The sequence below is a fragment of the Pistacia vera genome, unplaced genomic scaffold, assembly GCF_008641045.1.
Source record: "Pistacia vera cultivar Batoury unplaced genomic scaffold, PisVer_v2 Contig35, whole genome shotgun sequence".
NCBI lineage: Eukaryota > Viridiplantae > Streptophyta > Magnoliopsida > Sapindales > Anacardiaceae > Pistacia > Pistacia vera.
The window spans coordinates 847224-870655 of NW_022196168.1; the positions used below are offsets into that span (position 1 = coordinate 847224).

At 32.4% G+C, this 23432-nt stretch overlaps 1 protein-coding gene and 1 pseudogene across 1 annotated transcript; both read left to right on the forward strand.

The window, feature by feature from the left end:
* The first annotated feature begins 5434 nt into the window (after nt 1–5434).
* LOC116139282 lies at nt 5435–8098 on the forward strand (annotated as a pseudogene).
* An 11806-nt stretch (nt 8099–19904) lies between these two features.
* On the forward strand, nt 19905–21009 carry LOC116139334 (protein PLANT CADMIUM RESISTANCE 2-like). The gene is made up of 4 exons (XM_031425015.1): nt 19905–20131; nt 20277–20348; nt 20452–20664; nt 20773–21009. Exons 1-4 carry the CDS (start codon nt 19990–19992, stop codon nt 20856–20858), a joined length of 513 nt encoding a protein of 170 aa, XP_031280875.1. The 5' UTR covers nt 19905–19989; the 3' UTR covers nt 20859–21009.
* Nucleotides 21010–23432: the final 2423 nt, after the last annotated feature.

Genomic DNA, 23432 nt, shown 5'->3' on the forward strand with positions numbered 1-23432 from the left:
ATACACTGTTTAGGGTGTAATTATAAGTTTATAAAACTTATGGTTTTTATTTTATTTTCAGGGATGGTATTGGCCCACCCTAGGCCAACGTTGGCTCCGCCTCAGACTAGAACATTCCTTTTCTCCTAACCCAGGCCTAATTCTTTTTTTACCAAGATTATAAACTATTTTTCCAACAATTTCTACTCTCACCTTCGAAACAATAGCACATGTTATCAGGTTGCTTGACGTGTTGTTGTCCATGCACAGCCTTTGGAAGAATTGCGGAGATTGTTGAAAAAGGAAATTGAATTGAGTTAAGTCATACAAGAAAACGATATAATTATAGAAAGTTGGAGATTGAATTGTTAGTTTGATTTTGCAGCTTGTTGTAGAGCGGGGGCAATTTTTTGTGCATGTAGTTCACTTGTTATGTTTTCGTGGATGCATCAAATGTTATGAAAGCCAGACCGGACTTTGACCCTATCAAGGGCCTAGTTCCCGGGTTGACCAGTCCAACTGGTCAGTCTNTGGATTGGGCAATTTATAAAACATATACACTGTTTAGGGTGTAATTATAAGTTTATAAAACTTATGGTTTTTATTTTATTTTCAGGGATGGTATTGGCCCACCCTAGGCCAACGTTGGCTCCGCCACAGACTAGAACATTCCTTTTCTCCTAACCCAGGCCTAATTCTTTTTTTACCAAGATTATAAACTATTTTTCCAACAATTTCTACTCTCACCTTCGAAACAATAGCACATGTTATCAGGTTGCTTGACGTGTTGTTGTCCATGCACAGCCTTTGGAAGAATTGCGGAGATTGTTGAAAAAGGAAATTGAATTGAGTTAAGTCATACAAGAAAACGATATAATTATAGAAAGTTGGAGATTGAATTGTTAGTTTGATTTTGCAGCTTGTTGTAGAGCGGGGGCAATTTTTTGTGCATGTAGTTCACTTGTTATGTTTTCGTGGATGCATCAAATGTTATGAAAGCCAGACCGGACTTTGACCCTATCAAGGGCCTAGTTCCCGGGTTGACCAGTCCAACTGGTCAGTCTGACCAGATCATCAACAAACACACATATAAAATTACAATAGTCCCTAAATATTTGAAAAATTGCAAAAACAGCCTTAAAAATTTCTTAGTTCCTAAAGTTTTGAAGTCTTATAAAAGCACCCCTAAAATTCAATTAGTCCTTACAGGTTTGAAATATAGCAAAAACCCCCCACAATCTGAATTGGACTGAATAGGATGTCAGTTCCACGTCTGACCGATTGATCCGGTCTGATTTTCAGAACACTGGATACATCTACGCTAGCTGTTTTTGCTCAAGTATTGAGGGAGAAATACATGATAAGAGAAAGCCCTTGTAACGATTGTTTGGTTCATTGTTTCTACGATTGCTATGCATTGCAAGAAGAGTATCGTGAACTCAAAAGCCGTGGATTTGACATGTCTCTTGGTAATTATATAATTAATTTACTATTAATCTCTAAATTAAATTTTATTCATAAGGGTATTTGGTATTTTATTTTTCTTATATACGACCAAGAAATATTGATGGATGGCTATTTGTTCTTATTCTTCAAAAATGTATAGGATGGTATGGCAATTTGGAGGGGCAAAGTCGGGGAGTGACAATGGCCTCAGTTATGGAAAATGGCATGAAAAGATAGAGGGGATGGTCATTGATTTTTTTTTATTTTATTTTTCTTTTTTTTTTTATTTTTTTTTTTTTTTTTTTTTTTTCGGCATGCATGTATTGATTATTATGCTCTTGTAATGACATAAATAAATTAATGTTGTTTTTCCATTTGTTTTTAATTTAATTTATTCTGAGAATTTCTTTAAATTAATAATTCAATTGCAAATAAGTGTTTTAATTAGCTTTATATTCCATATATAAAATAAGATTTAAATACCAAGTCCTATTCAAAGTAAAAGCAATTGAGAAAAATNTTATTTTTCGGCCAACCCGTGGGTCAACCCAACGGGTTGGCCGTTGGCAACAGCCAACCCGCATGCAACCCGCCGGGTTGGCGGGCCTCCTGCAGAGAGAACAAAATGGCAACCCGACGGCTCGCGGGTTGCTGGCGGGTTGCGTTCAACCCGGCCCGCTATCAAGGCGGGCCGGTTTAAACCCTCTTTATTATTGGCCGGGTTAGGGTTGACCCGCCTAACCCGGCCTATTTGTTCCACCTCTAGTAGAGAATCAGTATAAGGGCTATTTGAGAATATATTATAGAAAATTTTAATGTTTTAGATAAATTTTATTTAAAATATGGCTTACAAAGAGAATTAATGGGCTTAAATAACAGCACTCTTTGACAGGTCAAAGTGAAGATGAAGCCCAATATTTAGAAAATATTTAAAAGCCCAATCTAATTTTTTTTTTTTTTTTAAAAAATTAGCCTCATCAAATTGATCACTATCTACCACCCCTAAATACACATTATATTTTCAAAAATTCTCTTTAAACCCTATTTAATACCAAAAATAGCTGTGCTTAATTAGGTCCAATTAGTGTTTTTATTTGCACCTTTTTTCCCTCCAATTTCAAACTTAATTAGGGTTTTTGTTCACACTACTTTTTTACTAATTTCTTAATAAGATTTTTTGTTTATACCCCTTTCTCTCAATTTCAAATTTGAAACTTACATTTTCTTTTTCAAAATTAGATTCATCATATTATGTGAAAACTTTCTCCATGGCTTTAATTATATATTTTCATCAAATAAAGATTTATTCAAAATAAAATAAAAATGATTCAATAATTTAGAAAATTTAGATTTAGGGTTTATGTAAGAATTGAATGTTAAAAATTAAAAACAAATATATAAAATAAAGAATGAGTATATATAGAAATTATTAGGTTATTAAGGTTATATTTATCAAAACAAAAATACATTTAAAAATGCAGATCTTAATCAATTTGATGTTTTCACAGATGAAACAAACCAAGTTTTCGAATCTTCCTGCTTGATAAAAGAGACGAGAAATCGTGTTTCTTCTTTTATTTATTTATTATTTTCCTTATTTTTCTGTCTGTTATAACATATACAAGTAGTCACAGATGTCAATTACGAGAAAATCATATGTTAAATGTTAATTAAGAGGAGCCACCAATATTATCTCTTAATTAATTATATATTATTTTCAATAATTATTCTTTAATTTCCAAATAATGATGGACAATACCAGACATGCTGAAACTTCTCATGGTTTAAACTATTTATCTCCCCTGAAGTATCCAAAATTGTCAGTGGATCCAAAGATACACAATATTACACAAACACCTCGCCAACCACCAATTTTAGCGGTTAAAAATAATGGTTTGAAGGGTAAAAAGGTAATTTGACTCTAAGCTTATGATTTGATGAAAAAAGTGAAGAAAAAAAAATAAATCCATTTTAGAGTGAGAGACTTTTTATTCTTCATTTCAATGTATGTCTTTTAATATCTCTAAATTATTTTTATTTAAATATATATTAATAGAGTGAATTATAAACTGATATGGTATTTCCGACTGTCTAACCGTGACATAAACTTATAAACTAAAATTGACATAAACTAAGTAAGGTGTGGGTGTTGTATGGAGAGACACATGTTATGGATGGGCAGCATGCAGGTGGCTCATGCGGGCTGGGTGGGTTAGCGGGCGTGGGGAGGGGTGATTGGGCTGCTAAGTTGGATGGATGGACATGAGGGGTTAGGGTTTCATTCATATTTTTTCTTTTTAATTTTTATAAAATATAAAATTTCCTAAATTTATAATTATTCAAAGTTGACTGTTTTAGAAGCCTCCAACTATCGAAAGCAACATTGATTATAAATTATTTTTTGGCATTTAGTGTTATTTTGGTCAATTTAGTGGTCAAAAGTGGTCTTTGGTTACTTATAACAGCCAATTGACGGCAGAGGAGTGTGTGTGTATTATGGTATACCTGGGCTACTTTAATTTTGGATACTTCAGGGGGTTAAAGATAAACCCAGAGTTCTCAATACTCTCATTGTTAATTCCCATTGCTAATTATTTTAATTTTTTTTTTCAGTTCAACTTTAACACAATAAAAAAAAAATCATAGTTAATGCAATTTAGTAGATCATATGTCATATAATTTACGAAAAAATGTGATTTTATTTTTCATTAAATTAAGTATAATGTGTTGGATCACTATGTGTTATATCGGATTATATTTTAAAACACTGAAGATGAATTTATTAAAATTCCACTTTTACAATTTTAATAATTGATAATAAAGGATATCAGTTAAGACTTCACTAAAATTAAATCAAAAGATTCCAGTTTCATTTGTGCCCAACCACCTCTAATTTGACAATTTCCAGATATCTCTTATCTCACTTTTTTACGATTTTTAACTTTTTTCCCACCAAACAAACAATAGATCATTTCACAATACGTTAACAATTAAACATCAAAACCCCAAATTCAAAGTTTGAACCAATTTGATATTAAATTCGACTCACACTGGTAATGAAAACAAATAGTCAAAATAAAAACTATATTATATTTTTAAATCTGCAATTAACTTTCAAAATTGCCGCAATATATATAGTTTACTTGTTTATCATTGGCCGGCTTGCAGCAACTCACTAATCTTGACTAAGTCATTACAGCGTTACTTAGAAATCATCGAACTATTATTTTTACAAATTATAACTATATATTAATCACATTTTTATCAATTTGTTTTCAGAATCATTTTCTTTCCTTTCCTTAATCTTTTGATCATCTTCACCATGTATGCACAAACCCTAATCAGACGTTTGATCATCATCACATTGCGCCTGGTTTCACAAACCAAAATCAGACGTTTGATCACCATCATCATCATCACATTCCGCCAGCTGGTTTCACACACCATTATTATGTGAAATCCCCCCCCACTTCATCATCATCATCAGTACACATCAGAAGGCCCTTGGTCTTCCGGGTTGTGTGACTGCTGCTCCGATTGCTCAACCTGTAAGTTCATTCTCTTCATCCAATTATTAATTTATAAAATTGAAGTAATGATGAAGCTAACCAATTGCACACCAATGTAGGATACAGGTTACAATTTTGACGCCGTTGTAGGCTTAAATAAATAGAATTAATTCAAATTAACTTCAACAATACAAACTGACCAATAAGACAATAAAGGATTGCGCATGGATTCATCGGTAGAGACGCTGTATTCTGACGCAAAGTCCAGTTGTCGAGTAGACCTCGTCCAAAAACAACAATTTTCTGGAAAATTTTCAATCTGTTTGTTGTTACTGTATACATTTGCTTGACATTTTGTGTCCAGCATTGTTTTTGGAAAATTGCGGAGATTGTTGATAAAGGATCTTCATGTAGTAAGTTATACAAGAAAACTTTATAATTAAAGGTAATTAAGAAGATGAGATTGAAATTAGTCTCATTAATTGTGCAGCTTGTGCGTGATGGCGCACTTTATTTTCTTAATTTCAGCGCTGACTGGCTGCGGATGCTCTACTCTTGCTGCTATCGCTCCAAAATGAGGCAGCAATACATGTTAAGCGAAAGCCCTTGTAACGATTGTTTGGTTCATTTTTGCTGCGAGGGCTGTGCTTGGTTCAAGAGTACCGCGAGCTAAAAAGCCGTGGATTCGACATGTCTCTTGGTAATTAATCAACTTATAATTCTCTACATTAAATTCCATTGTTTTTCTAAGACTGAGAAATGAAATGGTGATGGCCTTAATTTGATTCTTGTTTGATCTTAAAAAATGTATAATGGCATGGCAATTTGGAGAGGCAAAATAGGGGAGTGGTAAGGCTCCATCAGCCCCAGTTATGGAAGATAGATGAAAAGATAGAAATTCTATAATCTTCATATACAAGATGAAATCGCTTGCTTAATTACTATTTAAGTAGGGATTTCTTAAACTTAATTTATATAATCACACCACCACGGAGACGATTGATTAATATTATGCTCTAGTAATAAGACTTGAATAAATGGATTCCCATGCATGTTTGAATACAAAATGATGATCAGGCGAATACTTCTTTTATAAAATATATTGAGGAATTCTTTAAAGTTAAACGTAATAATTCAATTACAAATAAGTGTTTTAGTTTTACATCCCAAATAATACATATGACGGTTTAATTACCAATCCGATTCAAAGTAAAAACAATAGAGGAAAAAAAAATCCATTTGCAATATGAACATTCCAGAATTTTCTTATTCTCAACATTTTCTCACCAACATTTAGTAGAGTCAATTACATAATATGTAAAGTATTAATACCAAAACCCTACTGAACAAATAATGAAAAAATATAGTCAAAATATAGTACTAAATATAAATGTTTTTATTTGAACATTAACTTCAATTTGCCGCGTAAATTACATAGTTTACAGAATCTTTACGTGCATTAATCGCGATAGGATATATTGACTCGGCCATTAATTACAGCTTTCGATACACTCACTATTATTATTTAACCACCATTGCCGCTTGATACGAACAGTTTTTTGTCAATTTTGTTTGAGAATTATTTTTCCTTCTTCAACTCTACCCCTTTCTTTAACTCCAACGATCAACGTCCAATAATCATCCCCATGCATCATCGTCAAAAATTGGGCGCCTGATCTTCAAGGCCTCAAGGGGTACCTGGTTATTATGAAGAACCCAAAGTCAACCCTTCGAACAGAAAGCCCTTGGTATGCCAGGTTATATGCAGGGACAAATCCAGAAATTTTGATTAGGGTGGTCAAATAAAAACTAATTGCACATTATATTTTTTTTCATTAATAGTTTTATCAGGATACCAAAATCCAGAATATACTATTTATTTTTTTCTTTTTCAATTTGAGGCCATGAATACTGCCTCCGATCTGGTTGTATGACTGCTGCATGGACTGCAGTTCCTGTAACTTTCATTTCTCGTTAAAAAAAAAAAAAAAAATGATAATTATTTAATACTTTACAGCTTTTTTACATGTAATGAGTTGAATTAAATTTCTATAACATAGGCCTTATTTATTTTGTTTAAGAAATTACTATTGGATTGGGCAATTTATAAAACATATACATGTTTAGGGTGTAATTATAAGTTTAAAAACTTATGGTTTTTATTTTATTTTCGGATGGTATTGGCCCACCCTAGGCCAACGTTGGCTCCGCCTCAAGCTAGAACATTCCTTTTCTCCTAACCAGGCCTAATTCTTTTTTCCAAGATTATAATATCTATTTTCCAACAATTTCTACTCTCACCTTCGAAACAATAGCACATGTTATCAGGTTGCTTGACGTGTTGTTGTCCATGCACAGCCTTTGGAAGAATTGCGGAGATTGTTAAGGAAATTGAATTGAGTTAGTCATACAAGAAAACGATATAATTATAGAAAGTTGGAGATTGAATTGTTAGTTTGATTTTGCAGCTTGTTGTAGAGCGGGGCAATTTTTTGTGCATGTAGTTCACTTGTTATGTTTTCGGGATGCATCAAATGTTATGAAAGCCAGACCGACTTTGACCCTATCAAGCCTGTTCCCGGGTTACCATCCACTGGTCGTCGACCAGATCATCAACAAACACACATATAATTACAATAGTCCCTAAATATTTGAAAAATTGCAAAAACAGCCTTAAAAATTTCTTAGTTCCTAAGTTTTGAAGTCTTATAAGCACCCCTAAAATTCAATTATCCTTACAGGTTTGAAATATAGCAAAAACCCCCCACAATCTGAATTGGACTGAATAGGATGTCAGTTCCACTCTGACCGATTGATCCGGTCTGATTTCAGAACACTGGATACATCTACTACGCTAGTTTTTGCTCAAGTATTGAGGAGAAATACATGATAGAGAAAGCCCTTGTAACGATTGTTTGGTTCATTGTTTCTACGATTGCTATGCATTGCAAGAAGAGTATCGTGAACTCAAAAGCCGTGGATTTGACATGTCTCTTGGTAATTAATATTAATTTACTATTAACTCTAAATTAAATTTTATTCATAAGGGTATTTGGTATTTTATTTTTCTTATATACGCCAAGAAATATTGATGGATGGATTTTGTTCTTATTCTTCAAAAATGTATAGGATGGTATGGCAATTTGGAGCAAAGTCGGGAGTGACAATGGCCTCAGTTATGGAAAATGGCATGAAAAGATAGAGGGGATGGTCATTGATTTTATATAATTGAATGTCCATGCAGATTGAATTCGTTTATATCTCTGCCTAGTTTCGGCATGCATGTATTGATTATTATGCTCTTGTAATGGGACATAAATAAATTAATGTTGTATTTCCATTTGTTTTAATTAATTTATTCTGAGAATTTCTTTAAATTATAATTCAATTGCAATAAGTGTTTTATTAGCTTTATATCCAAATATAAATAAGATTTAAATACCAGTCCTATTCAAAGTAAAAGCAATTGAGAAAAATTAAAATTCCATTGCATATTATGGGCTGGGAGATTTACCTAATCCTATGGGTGCTGGGTTTGGTTTCGGTTCCTACTCATAACCAATCGTCAATTGGTAGGTTCCGGTTCTAAATTTTGGAACCATTACTGTGCGGTTCTGGTTCCATAGTTAGAATCGGAACCAGGAACCGAGACTAATATAAATAAATTAAATATTAGGGGTTAATAAAAACTTTTGTAGAAAAAGTATATGAATACATTTATATTTATATTTCATAACATTTAAATAAGTTGGTTTGACTTTGTGAATCTACCTTTACAAAGTAATGGAGTTTGTAATTTTGAATTATAATTTGTAATTAATTTTTGTTAACAAGTGTCGGGGGGGTATTGTAAGTTTTTAAGGGTTTTTTTGCCATTTAAAAACTTTTGGGGGGTCATTGTAATTTTATAGGGTACCCAGAACCGGAACCGAAACCGTCAGTTCCGTTCTGGTTCCAAATTTCTAGGAACCGTCGATTCTGGTTCCGGTTCTGGTTCCTTAAAAAGTGTAGGGTACCCGGAACCGAACACCCCCTAACGCCCATAACTAAGAAGATCAGGAAAATTAATATTACCTGATATAATTAGGATCATATAGTTTTTAAATAGGAATTTAGATTAGCGATTTACATCTAGGAATATACTTCTCGTACAAACTTCTTTTATAAACTTTGTCATACAAATTAAAGTATTTTTATTTAAAAGATATTATAATTCGTTTATAATTAGGATTACCTTAAATAATAAGAATTATTCTTTTATAAAAGAAAATTTATCATTAAGCATATCCTTAATCAAAACTCTTCTTTCTCTTCATCTCTGTGAACGTTCGTTCTCTCTCTACCTCTCTCTCAACATAAACTTTTTAGCGGATCGAGCCCACAATGTCAAGTCTCGTGACCAAGGACGTCCCTGAAGCCACCGCGGAGCCACCAAAACAAGCGGAGGGTTGTTCTTCCTGCTCAACCCAAACCCCCAGGCCTAAGCGATTGGAACTCAAGAAGTGGAGTCCTGTAGCTTTCTGGGCATGGGATATTGTGGCGGACAACTGCGCCATCTGTAGGAACAAAATCATGGAAAATTGCATTGAGTGCCAAGCCGATTTCCGAAGCCCCACCAGTGACGAGTGCACAGTTGTTTGGGGTTTGTGCAATCATGCCTTCCACTTTCACTGCATCAGCCACTGGCTCAAGACTCGCCAAGTCTGCCCTTTGGATAATAGCGAATGGGAGTTCCAGAAATATGGGGTCTAGAATCTCAAATTTAATTTTTAATTTTTGTTCCTTTTTTTCAAATTGTTGTGTTTCTGAATTATTATAATTAGTTGTCTCCTGCTAGAATCAGTATGATTAGATGAATTAGAAACTAACTAGAATTAGTATATGATTAGATGAATTAGAAACTAAGTGAGCAGTTTTTAAAACTTGTTCTTAGTTTATCAATGAATGCAATTCAATATTCTTTTTCGGAGGTTTATTTTCATTTAAATTTTTTTAATTTTTTCTTTTTACCAATCAAGTCTTCAGTGTGAATTGTTTTTTATTTGTCAATTAATGATTCCAAAACTTCTCTCAGAATTAGTTTCATAACTTTCAGTAACTTAAAAGGTATTAGAAACATAATCTATGAATTAATTAGTGATTCCAAATCCAAAACTAATTCGAGAATTAATGTAGTTTCCAAGTCATATTGGGTAAGCTTTCAGCGTTGATACACGTGAGGGTGGATTTATTTTTAAGGAACTTTATTAAACCTTTACATTTGATAATATGTTAAGTTACATTTGATTCGAGAAAACTTAAAATTATCATAGAAGAACCAACATAGATATTTAAGTCTAACCGTTAGGTTTGACAAATAAGGACAAATCAAGGGTATAATTATCTTTCCCTTTTTTACCGTGGTTAATAGAAAATTAGACGACGTTACGGTTTCGGAGGCTAATTGATTATTATTTTAAATATATGGGGGTTACTTGATTTAAAGTGCAATACATTTCACCTGATTATTCTTTTCCGAAACTGTGGGGGTGTGATTGATAAACTTAAATTATTAAGTAAAAATCCAACATTAAAATATAAGTCTACCAACTTCTCCCTAGTCTTCTTGAATTTGAGAGCTCTGTTTTAAAATCCAGACTGGACAGGCCAATCGAACCTGTCTGACTGGGACCTGGCAGCTTCTCCGGTTGGGTTCAAGTTTTAGGGGGTTTTGTAATATTTCAAATTTATAAGGATTACTTTGGAATTTTTTAGGAGTGTTTTGGAGATATGTCAAAAGTTTAGGGATTAATTGGTAATTTTTGGGGTATTTTTTAAATAAAAAAAATTTAGGGGTATTTTTGTAATATCCTAAATTTAAAAGACTAATATGCAATTTTTTTAAAAATAAAATTATTGTTGACGTCACCGGTCCAATCGGCCAGTCCAACCAGTTGGACTGGTTGACCCGTGACTCGGGCAACAAAACGAGTTGCCGTTCGGTTCGGGTTTTAAAACAATGTTTGAGAGTGCATGAATTTGAGAAGAATATTACCTTATAGAGTTACAGTTGCCTCTAATTTGTATACTTAGATTTAGTATTACCTTGGATAGTTAGAATTGTTGTAGTATGTATTAGTTTATATTCTCAAATTCTTTCATACCATTTGATTTAAATAGGGTTCAATAAATCTTAGATTTCTTCTATTTTGCTATATTCAATTTTACTTGTTAATCCAATTGGATATCAAACCGTAGCCAAATTTTATTTATCACGTCGGGTCATGCCAAACCAAATTAACAATGGGTCTATTAAATATTTAAACTTTGATAATCATTATTATATAATATCCCTTTTTATCATTTTTGTTAGTAAATTAAGAAAAACACATTCCCTAATTTAATCCCAAGATCATGTTAACACGTTCATCATTGCAATCACGTTAATACAATTAACAAACTGCAATAAATAAAATCATAGCATAAATACCTCGTTTCCTTTGCCAATCCAAATTGGAGCGTAAGCATGGATTGAGAGAAATCCAGGACAAAAAACTTTTATAATATTTTTTGTATATTAGATAGAGTTACAGTTTTCTGTAAATAAAACTTATTTATATATATATGTGGTAGTTGTCTTCTTTGCAACTGTTGTATATAGTTGTCACAAGTGGGTCATATCATAGGTGTCCCACTTATATCGAATCTCTCATTCATACATAATGAGACTATTTCTCTATATGCTTCTTTAAGGTTCATACTTTAGTAAATATGTCGTGTGACTATGCATACATTGAGAGCATATTAGTCATATATTTGTTAGGAATATATAACTTCTTGAATAATGAAACTTCGATTGCATGCTGTATGCAACACCTTAAATTATTTATCACATCTTTCTCTAACGATCTCATTAATAATAAACATCTATTGTATTCATAATTATATTTTGTTTCTACATAAAAGCAAAATATAATTAGTTGACCAATGAATACACATGATTATAGTGTGATAATCCAAAAAATTGTAATCTTCCTTTTTTCTCGATTCTTGCAACTTTTATTTAATTTGCTTTTTCATAAATATCCCAACATATTGAATTTATCTTAATCTTTTGGCAACACTCTAAGATAACAATCATTAAACAAAGTTTTGAAGGAACAGAATAAAGAAATATGAGTATTCTATAAAATTTTATTCTTATAATCTCAAGGTCTCACACAATGTTAAAGTTGGGTTTTGACTTTCATTACCCTCTTGGTCAATATTTTTACACATATGGTATGAATCACATACTACGACATTTCCTCCTTTCCCACGGAGTGCATGTCTCTTTTTTCTTGTAAATGTCATACAGATTTTAGTTTAGACATACCTAATGTCTAACTTGAGTTCACTCTTCATATTGTTAATTCATCAGAACTCTAATCTGACAATTAAACAGATAAAATAATAAATTTTGATAATTTATCACTTATGGTCATACTTCATTATGACATTATTTTTATCTTATTTTACACGACATTAAATATTTTAAGCTTGACTCTCTATTATCACCTAGACAATAAGCTTAAAATTGTCTCATCTTGATTCCCACAAAATAATGGAGACGATTTCTTGTGTGAGAAGGTCAATCTTTTAATTGTCTGATATGCTTTTCAAAGTGTATATATATAGATACTCATTCATGTATGTTCCAATAATAATTCAAATTGAGTATTGACAATATTGTTAATTAATATTGATAAGATAAATGTGAACATTTTTGGAAAATCTCAAAGTATGAGTACATTCAACATTTACGTAAGTCTAATCTAACATGTCTATTAAATGTATCTCCTGGTATAGGCTTTGTAAACAGATCCGCAATCATTTCATGCGTAGATATGTACTTCATATTCACCTCTTTTTGTGCCACCAAATCTCGCACAAAATTGCATTTGATATCTATGTGTTTTGTGTTACCATAATATTTGGGATCCTTAGTGTATGCTATTACTGCTTGACTATCATAGTTTACTCTCACTAGTTTAATAGCAATATTAATTATTCCCAGATGATTCATGAATTGTCTCAACCAAAAGGATTCTTGCACTACAGTTGAAAATGCTACAAACTCAAACCTCCATTGTAGATAAGGCTATACATGATTGTTTCTTACTGCTCCAAGATATGGCCCAGCCATTTACTAAGATAACATATCCTTAAGTAGATTTCCTGTCATCTAAATCTCATCCCCAATCAGCATCGGTGTAGTCTCTCAAGTATAAATCATTTCCTTGATAACGTAATGAGTAATCAACTATTCCCTTTAGATATCTTAAGATTCTCTTTACTACTTTCCAATGTGCTTATCTTGGGTCGGACTAATATATGTTTACCAACCCATCCTGGGTCAAACTAATATATGTTTACCAACCCAACAACGTAATAGATGTCAGGTCTTGTGCACATCATGGTGTACATGAGACTTCCAATAGCACTTTTATGAGGAACATTCTTCTTTTCTTCCTTTTCTTGTGGAGTCTTTGGAGATAATTTACAACTCAAAGTCTCGTCTTTCGAGATAGGGTTGTCTATGGTTTTGCAATCTTGTATATGAAATTATTTAAGAATTTTCTTAACGTATGGCTCTTGTGAAAGAGACTAATTTCCTTGAGCAGTCTCTTGAAATCTTGACTCCAAGGATATATGTAGCTTCATTCATATCTTTCATCTCAAATGAGATGATAACCAACCTTTGATTTCATTAACAAATCCCTTATCATTTTCAACTATAAGTATATCATCAACGTATAATGATAATATAACAAATTTGTCATTGGATCTCTTTGTATATACATAATGATCTTCATCAATCATTTTGAAATCATACGACATTATTGCATTATGAAATCAAATGTACCACTGTCTTAAGGACTGTTTTAGGCCACAAATTGACTTTAAAAGTCTACACAATTTATGTTCTTTACCTTCTCTAATAAAACATATTAGTTGTTCTATATAGATATCTTCTTGTAATTCTCTATTGAAAAAAGTAGTTTTTACATCCATTTGATGCAATTCAAGATTCATGTTAGCAATGATAGCTAGAATAAGTTGGATTGAGGTAAACCGCACAACAGGCAAAAAAAATTCTTCATAATCTATTCGTTCTTGTTGTGTATACCCCTTCACGACTAAGCAAGCTTTGTATCTTTCAATACTACCATCAGCTTTACGCTTGATTTTGAGAACCCATTTCTTCTCAATGACTTTGTGTTCCTTTCGTAAATCAAGTAATTCTCATACTTAATTTGATTTCATAGACTCAATTTCTTCTTCTATTGCTTTCATCCTTTTTTCCTTTGAAAGGCATTTGAGAGCCTCATTTACATTCCTTGGCCACTCTTCATCTTGTGGAGTAACTATAAAAATTCCTCCTTCAATCTCATATCGTCGACGTGGAATGTGTTTTCTATTTGATCAACTTATTAAAGATTGATTGTTGTTACTCCCCTTTGGACCAGCTATCATAGTCAAATCGTTAGTAGGGAACGATAAAGGATTTGAAACTGATTCATCAACTTCCTTACCACTTCCATTGGGATGTAATATAACCAGTTGGTTTTCAACAACATAATTGCCTTAGTCTTGTGTTTCATATAGAAATAAGTTTTAATCAATCTTTCCCTTTTTAGGAAAATTGGTTTCTAAAAACGTGACTTCTCGTCATACAAACTCAGTAATGTTACCACTTTCTTATTCCCCTATGAACACATATCCTTTGGAATGCTCTGAGTATCTTAATAAGATACAATTCTTCCCTATTAGACCTAATTTTCCATATTTATGGGAAGAGTCATGAACATAGGCAACATATCCCCATGGTTTTAAGAGACTCAAATCGGATTTCTGATTTGTCCACAACTTATATGGTGTAGTAGTAACAGATTTGGAGGATACTCGATTGAGTATATATGTGGCAGTGAATAAGGCATCACCCCAAAAGGTGATGGGAAATTTTTCCTGTGCCATCATAGACCTCACCATTTCAAGTAGGGTTTTCTTTCTTCTTTCTACAACACCATTTTGTTATGAAGTTCTTGGAATAGTTAATTGATGTTCTATTCCCATTTTATCACAGAAATTTCTAAACTGATTAGATAGATATTCATGACCTCGATCGGTTCGCAGAACTTTTATTTTCTTATCTGATTGATTATCAACTAAGTTTTTAAACTTCTTAAACCATTCTAAAGCTTCAGATTTATGAGAGATCAAAAAGACATGACCATATCAAGTGAAATCATCTATAAATGTGATTAAATAAATGACCTCTTTGCGACTAAGCAACCTCGATCAACTTGCATATGTTGATCCCCTTAACTTTCACTCTAGAATTGTTACCTACAAATATCCACTTTGTTTCCCATGGCATTCGTCGAAACTCCACAAAAGCACTCTTGTCTTTCGCTATATGGTCTATGGCTGCTAAATCTATAATTCACAAAAGATGAGATTCAGTTAGAAAAAAAAGAATTGGAAATATTTATAGAACTTACTTATGCAAACAAGTAATTTACCTTTTGGGCTCGCTAGAACTGTAAGCAAAATGTCCCTTACTGCCATAATAATAGCATTTCACCTTTGCCATATTTTTCTTTTTGGCAGGATGCTTTCCTTTTCCGTGTTTATAAAACTTCCTTTTCTTTCCTCGAGCCTTATCATTATTGCCTCTTCTTTGGGATCCACCTTGGAATTTATGCTTAAATCCCTTCCCACCATGTGAACTGAACTCAGTCATATATATGTTAGTATTTGCCTTACTAAGATTAAGGCAATCTTCTTCGAGTTCTAAATGTCATGTGGCATCTTCTAAATTTTTTTATGCCCTCATTATGGGTAAAGGTGTATCTTCGTGTGTTTTCAATTTTGAGGCAATGATCTTATGACAGCTTGAACTTGTTGTTCATTAGTTAGAACATGCTTTATATCTCTCAGCTCACTAATCATGTTTGACAAGTGCCTTAAGTGTACTCTCTTAGTATTTTCAGGCTTTTTTCTTATATGTGTTAAACTTAATTGTAAGTGACTGGAGTTTGGTAATGGACATATCTCCAAACTTTGTAGCAAGGGCAGACCACATGTCCTTTGCTAATTCATACTCTTGGTACTTTTCTATGGGATCATTGTCCATGCTGCTTAATAAAGTGATGTGAGCAATAGACTTCTTTTTCTTCCACATGTCTTAAGCCGCATAGTCTCTTCTATGCTGAGTCATGGCTCCTTCTTCAGACTCTTCCATGGTCTTGGTAAAAGCTTCAAGAACCTCCTATTCTTCTAAGACATATTGGATCTTCATGCTCCATTTCTCATAAGTTTTACCGTTAAATTTTTCTCCTTTATTAAGTTCAGCAACAATGTTCTTAGCTGCATATGTCATTTCTAAAAAAATATATACACATTGGATAATACACGTTATTTAATGCTCGGAACATACATATGTTTCCTTAACATTAATTAATTATACAACAATAATCTCATATTAGATTTAGAACAACTATTCACTTTTTATCAACAATCATCATGTAAAATATTAATATTTAATTATCATTAATATAATTAATTATGTAAGGGATTCTTATGAAATTACGTAAAAACTTAAAAAATCACACGTAATGAACATAAGATTCTCATTCAAATGATGATTTAAGTATATTTCTACAAATGTAAATAAAACTAATTTTGTTGCATAAGTAGAATTCAACATGTATTGACATGAAATAAACAAATTTCCATTAAAAAAAAAAAAAGTAATTGTAATGCCACATTCCACAAACTTGGAAGGATCTAATAAGCTTTATTCTAAGGTCGTTATCTAACTCGTAATCTATCCTAGGCAAGAGAACTCCTAATCTCTTGTGATGTCCTTTATGAGTTGAGACTCTAATAATGCACCAACCGTCTTTCTGGCACCCCAATCTATGTAATTCTTGATGAATTTGTTAACTAAACATATATAACTTTTATTAACATCTTTAGTGCTTTTATCTTCCAACTTGTTCCAAACCAGATCAAGAAGACCAATAAGACTAGGATAATTAAGAGTCTCCCTAAGAACATTGTATTTCATCTCATCTCTCATTAATCCTCCTTGCCAGACAATATCCTGCATCATTTCATTCACATGAATGAAATGGTTCACTAATTGCACCAACTCATCCTCTATGTCTTTTAATATTAAAAAGTGAGTTTGTAGAGTTCAAATCATGTTCATTATCATTTCCTTCTGAGCGAGTGTTTTAGCGGCCCTGACATGTCTATAACATATCAATTTTTCTTGCAACAAATACCAAAAAAAATTCTATTCATTTATCAAATAAAAGGTTAACTACATTTGACAAACGAATTTATTTACACATATTTATGGTTTAATAACTAAAAATATACCCTTAGATTGACTACAATTTCTTACTAAGTATACATTCAATTCTTTTTAAAAGAATTTATACTGTTAGAACCTATACACACACCGCCACGCGCCTGCATGCGTCGGCATCAACCTACCAGGTGTTGACACACATCGACTATAGTCCCCACGCGCGACCCTTGAATCGGGTCATCTTTTCCTGATTTTCAAGTCCGATTGACCTATTTATTTTTTGAACGAGTCAACTTGGCTCGATTTTACTCAATTGACCATTGACTGCGTTTGACTAACCCGTTGATCGATCATGTTGAATATTGACTGGGTCAATTTGACTTGGTTGACCTTTGCAGGTTGATTTGACCCGTTGACCTATCGTTTTAACCCGGTTCCGTAAAAAAAATGCAAATGTCATAGTTCAATTCCCAAAACTTTTCAATCCAAACTCCGTTTTTTGCCTATAATATATCAATAGAAAGCTCTTTCAACAAGGATTCTAATGATTAAAAAAAAAAAAAAAAAAAACACATATATATGTTTTACACTAAAAGTTATGCCTTATTTACTATTACAGGTTTTTTTTTTCTTAAAATCATATAAAGTCATGCAGTATACTCCAAACTTATATATCAAAAATACCAGTATGTATCATAGATCATCAAGGCATAATACACAATTAATTATGACAAAAAAAATGTAACAAACAGGGATTATTCCAAAGCTCTAATACCATTGTTAGTAAATTAAGAAAAACACATTCTCTAATTTAATCCCAAGATCATGCTAACATGTCATCATTGCAATCACGTTAATATAGTTAACGAATTGTAATAAATAAAATCACAGTATAAGTACCTCATTTCTTTTGTCAATCCAAATTGAAGCAAAAGCGTAGATTGAGAGAAATCCCCTAAACCCTAAACCAAAAAAAAAAAAAAAAAAAAATTTCTTAACACAGTAAAACCTCTATATAGTCATAATAGTGGAACTAACTAATTTTATTACTATGAAGAGGTTATAACTTAATAGAGGTGCAGTTACAAAAATTAATTATTTCATAATTCATGTTTTAGTAGTACAATATTAGGATTTCAGTTCATGTTTTAAGTATTAGGGTTTCAATTGTCTATTTTTGAAATAAATAGAATATTGTATCTTAGAACCAATAAAGATAAGTATCCTTGATAGAATTGTAAATGTAGCTGCTGCATGTTCAATTGATGTGAAGCCATAGATAATTGCCAATTGTTTTAAGCATTGGAAAATTAGAACCCTTGATGTCGATGAATTGCAAATTATAAATGAAGTGGATAAGGAGAATCAAAGAGTCATTGTAGAATTGAGTGATGAGATTCGGCAACTTCACTACACTAATCGAATAGATATTAATTTCTTCCTCAATCATCCAAATGAGCAACAAATCATGTGTGCTTTAACTGAAGAAGGAATTATTGCTACAATTAGACAAGAAGAGAAAGGAAATAATCATGAGGATGATAGTACGGAAATACAATGTGAAGTTTATTCTTATTTATAACTATCTCATATTGGGAATAAATTTTTTTATGACTATGTAGAATTTATTCACATATAGAGTATCACTATAGAGAGGTTTTACTGCATTTTTTGTATATTAGATAGAATTACATTAGAGATGGCAATGGACCCGATATTTTTGGGTACTCGGCCAGGCCCATCCCAAAAAGTCGGGCTTTACCTGATGTTTGCGGGCTTGCGCTTGGGCCTAATTTTAAGGCCCGACCTCGAGTACGGGCCGAGCCTGAGTGTGTCTTCAAGCCTAGCCCAGCTCGACAATTTTAGTATTAATTATACTAAATTACCCTTATACTATATTTAATTACAAGATTATCCTACATATATATACTCATCTTTCCCAAATCCTATATGGATAGATGGATGCACTTTGTGAAAAGTTATTTATATATTTGACGAGTATTCAAAAATAAATTAATATTTAAAAATTATTTCTAGAATTAAAAATATAAAAAAATAAAATTTATTAATATTTAAAAATTTATATTATAAAAATGGATGGATTTGGATCGGACATGAGATTATAAGAAACCCATCGGATCAAATTTGGACTTTACCTATCATACCCATGACGGGTCTGCCCCGAGCTTGGGCCTTGTAACCAATGTAGCCATCAAACTGAAGCCGTAATCGGCTATAATTAATTAAAGCAGTCAAGTCTGATGGCGCCATCGACTTCCAAAGAATATATAATATTATATTATTTCTGACCCAATCTTTACTTCGGTATCATGTTCAAATTAATTACTTCTTCTCTATTTCCATATACATTTTGGAGTCTTTTCTGAGTGGGTCGCTTCTGTCAACTACTCAATTGTTTTGGATACATTTATTATGAATTGTCTCAAAAGACTTCGTCCTGGTTGATTCCAGTGCGCTAACTTGTGAGAACCGGTAAGACTTGAAACAATGAACCAGTCGTTACGCTTCACTATTACTCTTGTATACAATTTTATATATAAACCCACCTGGGACACTTAGCGAGCATATCCACTTTCTTCTTGAGCATATCCACTTTCTTCTTCTTCTTCTTCTTCTTCTTCTTCTACTTCTTCTTATAGCATTTCCTTTTGATCAATCCAACAGTATTCTAAATTCTAATTCTTCTTCACCATGAACTCATCAAACCCCAATCAGAAATTTGACGAGTATGCAACAGCAACGGGAGTCCCGGTACCTCAAGGCTTTCAGCATCAGCCTAGGTTGGGCGCTTGGTCCTCGGGACTTTGCGACTGCTTCTCCGACTGCTCGAGCTGTAAGTTATTTCTGTTTACAAGCTTTCGAGTCTAACGATTTCTTATCATAGAACCAGAGCCAAAATCACAAAGAATATAATAATTTGATTGCTTAAGCGAGTTTGAATTGAAAACTGAGTGATTAATTTGTTTGTTGCTTAACAGGTTGCTTGACGTGTTGGTGTCCATGCATCACTTTTGGACGAGTTGCTGAGATTGCAGACCAAGGATATACCTGTAAGATACTCAATTATAGTGCTAATTAAACTAATCGAGGACAGTAATTAATGAATACTAATATTAATTATGAGATAAAATTAACAGAAATTTTTTGTTGCAGCTTGTGGTACCGCAGGAGTACTTTATTTTCTACTTGGTGCCGTCACTGGTTTAACTTTCTGCTACTCTTGCTTATATCGCACAAAGATGAGGCAGCAATTCACACTTGAAGAGAGTCCTTGTTGCGACTGCTTGGTTCATTTTTGCTGCGAGCCGTGTGCCCTGTGTCAAGAATATCGCGAGCTCCAAAGCCGTGGATTCGACATGTCTATCGGTATATATATGAATATGGTTTCTGTCTATTACATGAACAAAATGGTTCAATAAATTTCGAATTATGAATTGAAGTTATGATTTTCTGATTGTCTTGGAAATTTTACAGGATGGCACGGTAATGTGGAGAGGCAAAACCGGGGAGTGGCAATGGGAGCAACAGCTCCTTACGTGGAAGGTGGCATGGAAAGATAAAGAGTGGATGTCGTTGTGTGATTGAGAAAGACAGTCTTCTTTTGGACAAATGTATCATATTTATCTGTTTATTTGTCCTTACGAAAAATTATATATTTTAAAGTTTTTAAAGTGATATCAAATAATAATAAAGTATTAAAAATTATTGAGTACTGATAAATTTAATTCAATTGAATATATTGAAATTGTATAAGAGATTTTAAAATCAAGTTCTGTTTACATAATATTAGAAAAAGAAAATGGTGTATGGTGAAATTTACAGTCCTATGCTTGTATAATTTATCTTAATAATCACGAGTAGACCTAGTAAACGGGCGGGTTGTGCAGGTACGGGCTGGGTCACAACAGGTACAAGTCCAAAGAGTGTTGGACTTGCGGATAAAAAGTTTGAATGGGTAAGTGAATACTTCACCTGTACCCAGTATGCGGGTACGGTGGACTTACGGTCACCCATTACCCAAAACTAAAATTTCATATTGGACCTTGTGGCTTCATGAAGATCTTGGGCTAGCGTTTTAGAGTGGATTGGGCCTTGGGGCTTCATGCAGATCTTGGGCCAGTGTTTTAGAGTGGATTGGGCCAGTGTTTACTATATAAATTATATAGTCAAATTATGCAAATTGACTTATATAAAATTATAGTCAAATTATACAAATTGATTTATATAAATTACATCTCCTATAAGTCAATCTGAAAACAGTACATATCCTTACATATCCACGTTTTAATTAGTACCTTTTGTACTGCTCAAGTAAAACAAGACTTCAAAAAATTATAGGGGAGATGTTTTTATTAATTATTTTTAATGGTAAATCTTATACTTGTCCTCCTGATGGTTTGCTCCTCCTCTCACAAACTCAAAACCTTTTCTACAGTGGCAGTAATGAATCATGCGGCATAACATAAGTGTGTTAAACAAAAACAAATCAAATTAAGAAAGAAAACAAACACGTTCTAGTGACAAAATAATATCCTTTCTTCAAAATAGCATAACATAATACAATTTCATCATCAATTTCATGAACCCATGAGAAGATCAATACAAATTCATCATCTATTTCACACAATTTCATCATCAATTTCACCAATATTCAAGTAAATATCAATACAATAATCCAAAAATCTATTAAATCAACTACATTTAACAAACATACTAAACAAACTTCATAATGGATTACTTCAAACAGATGAACCCTCTGGTGCTCTCTTGAGTTAGCTATCAAACTCGATCTGTAATTGGCTAAAATCAAACCAGTCAAGTGTGATGATCATCAACTTGTAAAGACTTATTAATTTCTGATCCAATTTTTACTTCGATCGGTTTAAAGGTACATAATCATGTTCACATTAATCACATGTTAAAATATTCATATAATTATTATTTTTATTAATTTAAAGAATTTAAATCACTCTAATTTTTATTAAATTATTTCTTTAGAATAATACTTCAATGCTCATTCATAAAACTTTACACACCACAAATTCTTCTTCGACAGACGAAGACTACGTTAATTATATCTAATTCATTGTATTGAATTTATGAAGCATTTACATTTGGAAATCTTTTCGTTAGTGGATTCCCTTCTGTCAATAAATTAATTGTTTTGGATATTTATTGTCTGGTCGCACAAGTTTTTGTCTTTTTTTATACAAGTGGGCTAAGTTTTGACCAACCAAGAAGTTGCTCCATTACTCTTGTTCCGATTTATAAAATTGAATAATAAATAAATCTATTATAAATTGAGTGTATTGTTTTAATTTGGATGCTTTTTTTTTTATAAAGTCTTCGAATGCTTTTCATATTTAGAGAGCGCTTAATGATCACATATTTAGCTTCTTTTTTTTTTTTTTTCCGAAAATCATCTCAACTTTTATGTTATCTATGAACAAAATAGAAACTAATACGAAACCAAGATAACAATAAACACACAAATAGTAAAGAAAAAAAGTAATACGTGCTATATACCTTAGTTCACCCAATTAACAGGTTACATTCAGCAGAGTCAATATTGAAACCAATTAACAGGTTACATTCAGCAGAGTCAATATTATTTAAATATTGACTCACCTCTCTCATTTACAATGAATAAATTTGCCCTATTATTTTGCTATCACTCATTACAAGAAAAAAATATGTTTATATACTAAGTTTAAAAGATTAAAACCTAATATTACAAGGATCTTTATTCCTAAGCCCAAACCAAATACAGAATTAATAACTTAAATAAATCATTCAACAGTTATACTTGGAAAAGGCCAAAACTGCCTACGGGCTAGGGATGCTGGCCCCTACAATTGCCCGCTCATTGGAGAGCAGGATCCTTGCCCACTAACCGGACAGCGGAACCCCGAATACGTCTGCGTGGCACATTAATGCTGAAGTAATCAACAACTCCAACAATCAAACACTATGAATTTGACATAAAAACATGCATACTCTATTTTGATCTTAATTAAATACTCACATTTTTTTTTCTTTCTTTTCCTTGCTAATTTAAAATTACACCCTGAATTACTATTCTTGATAACATAATTAAGCATTCTATTTTAATTCCTCCACTTAAAATTCCAATT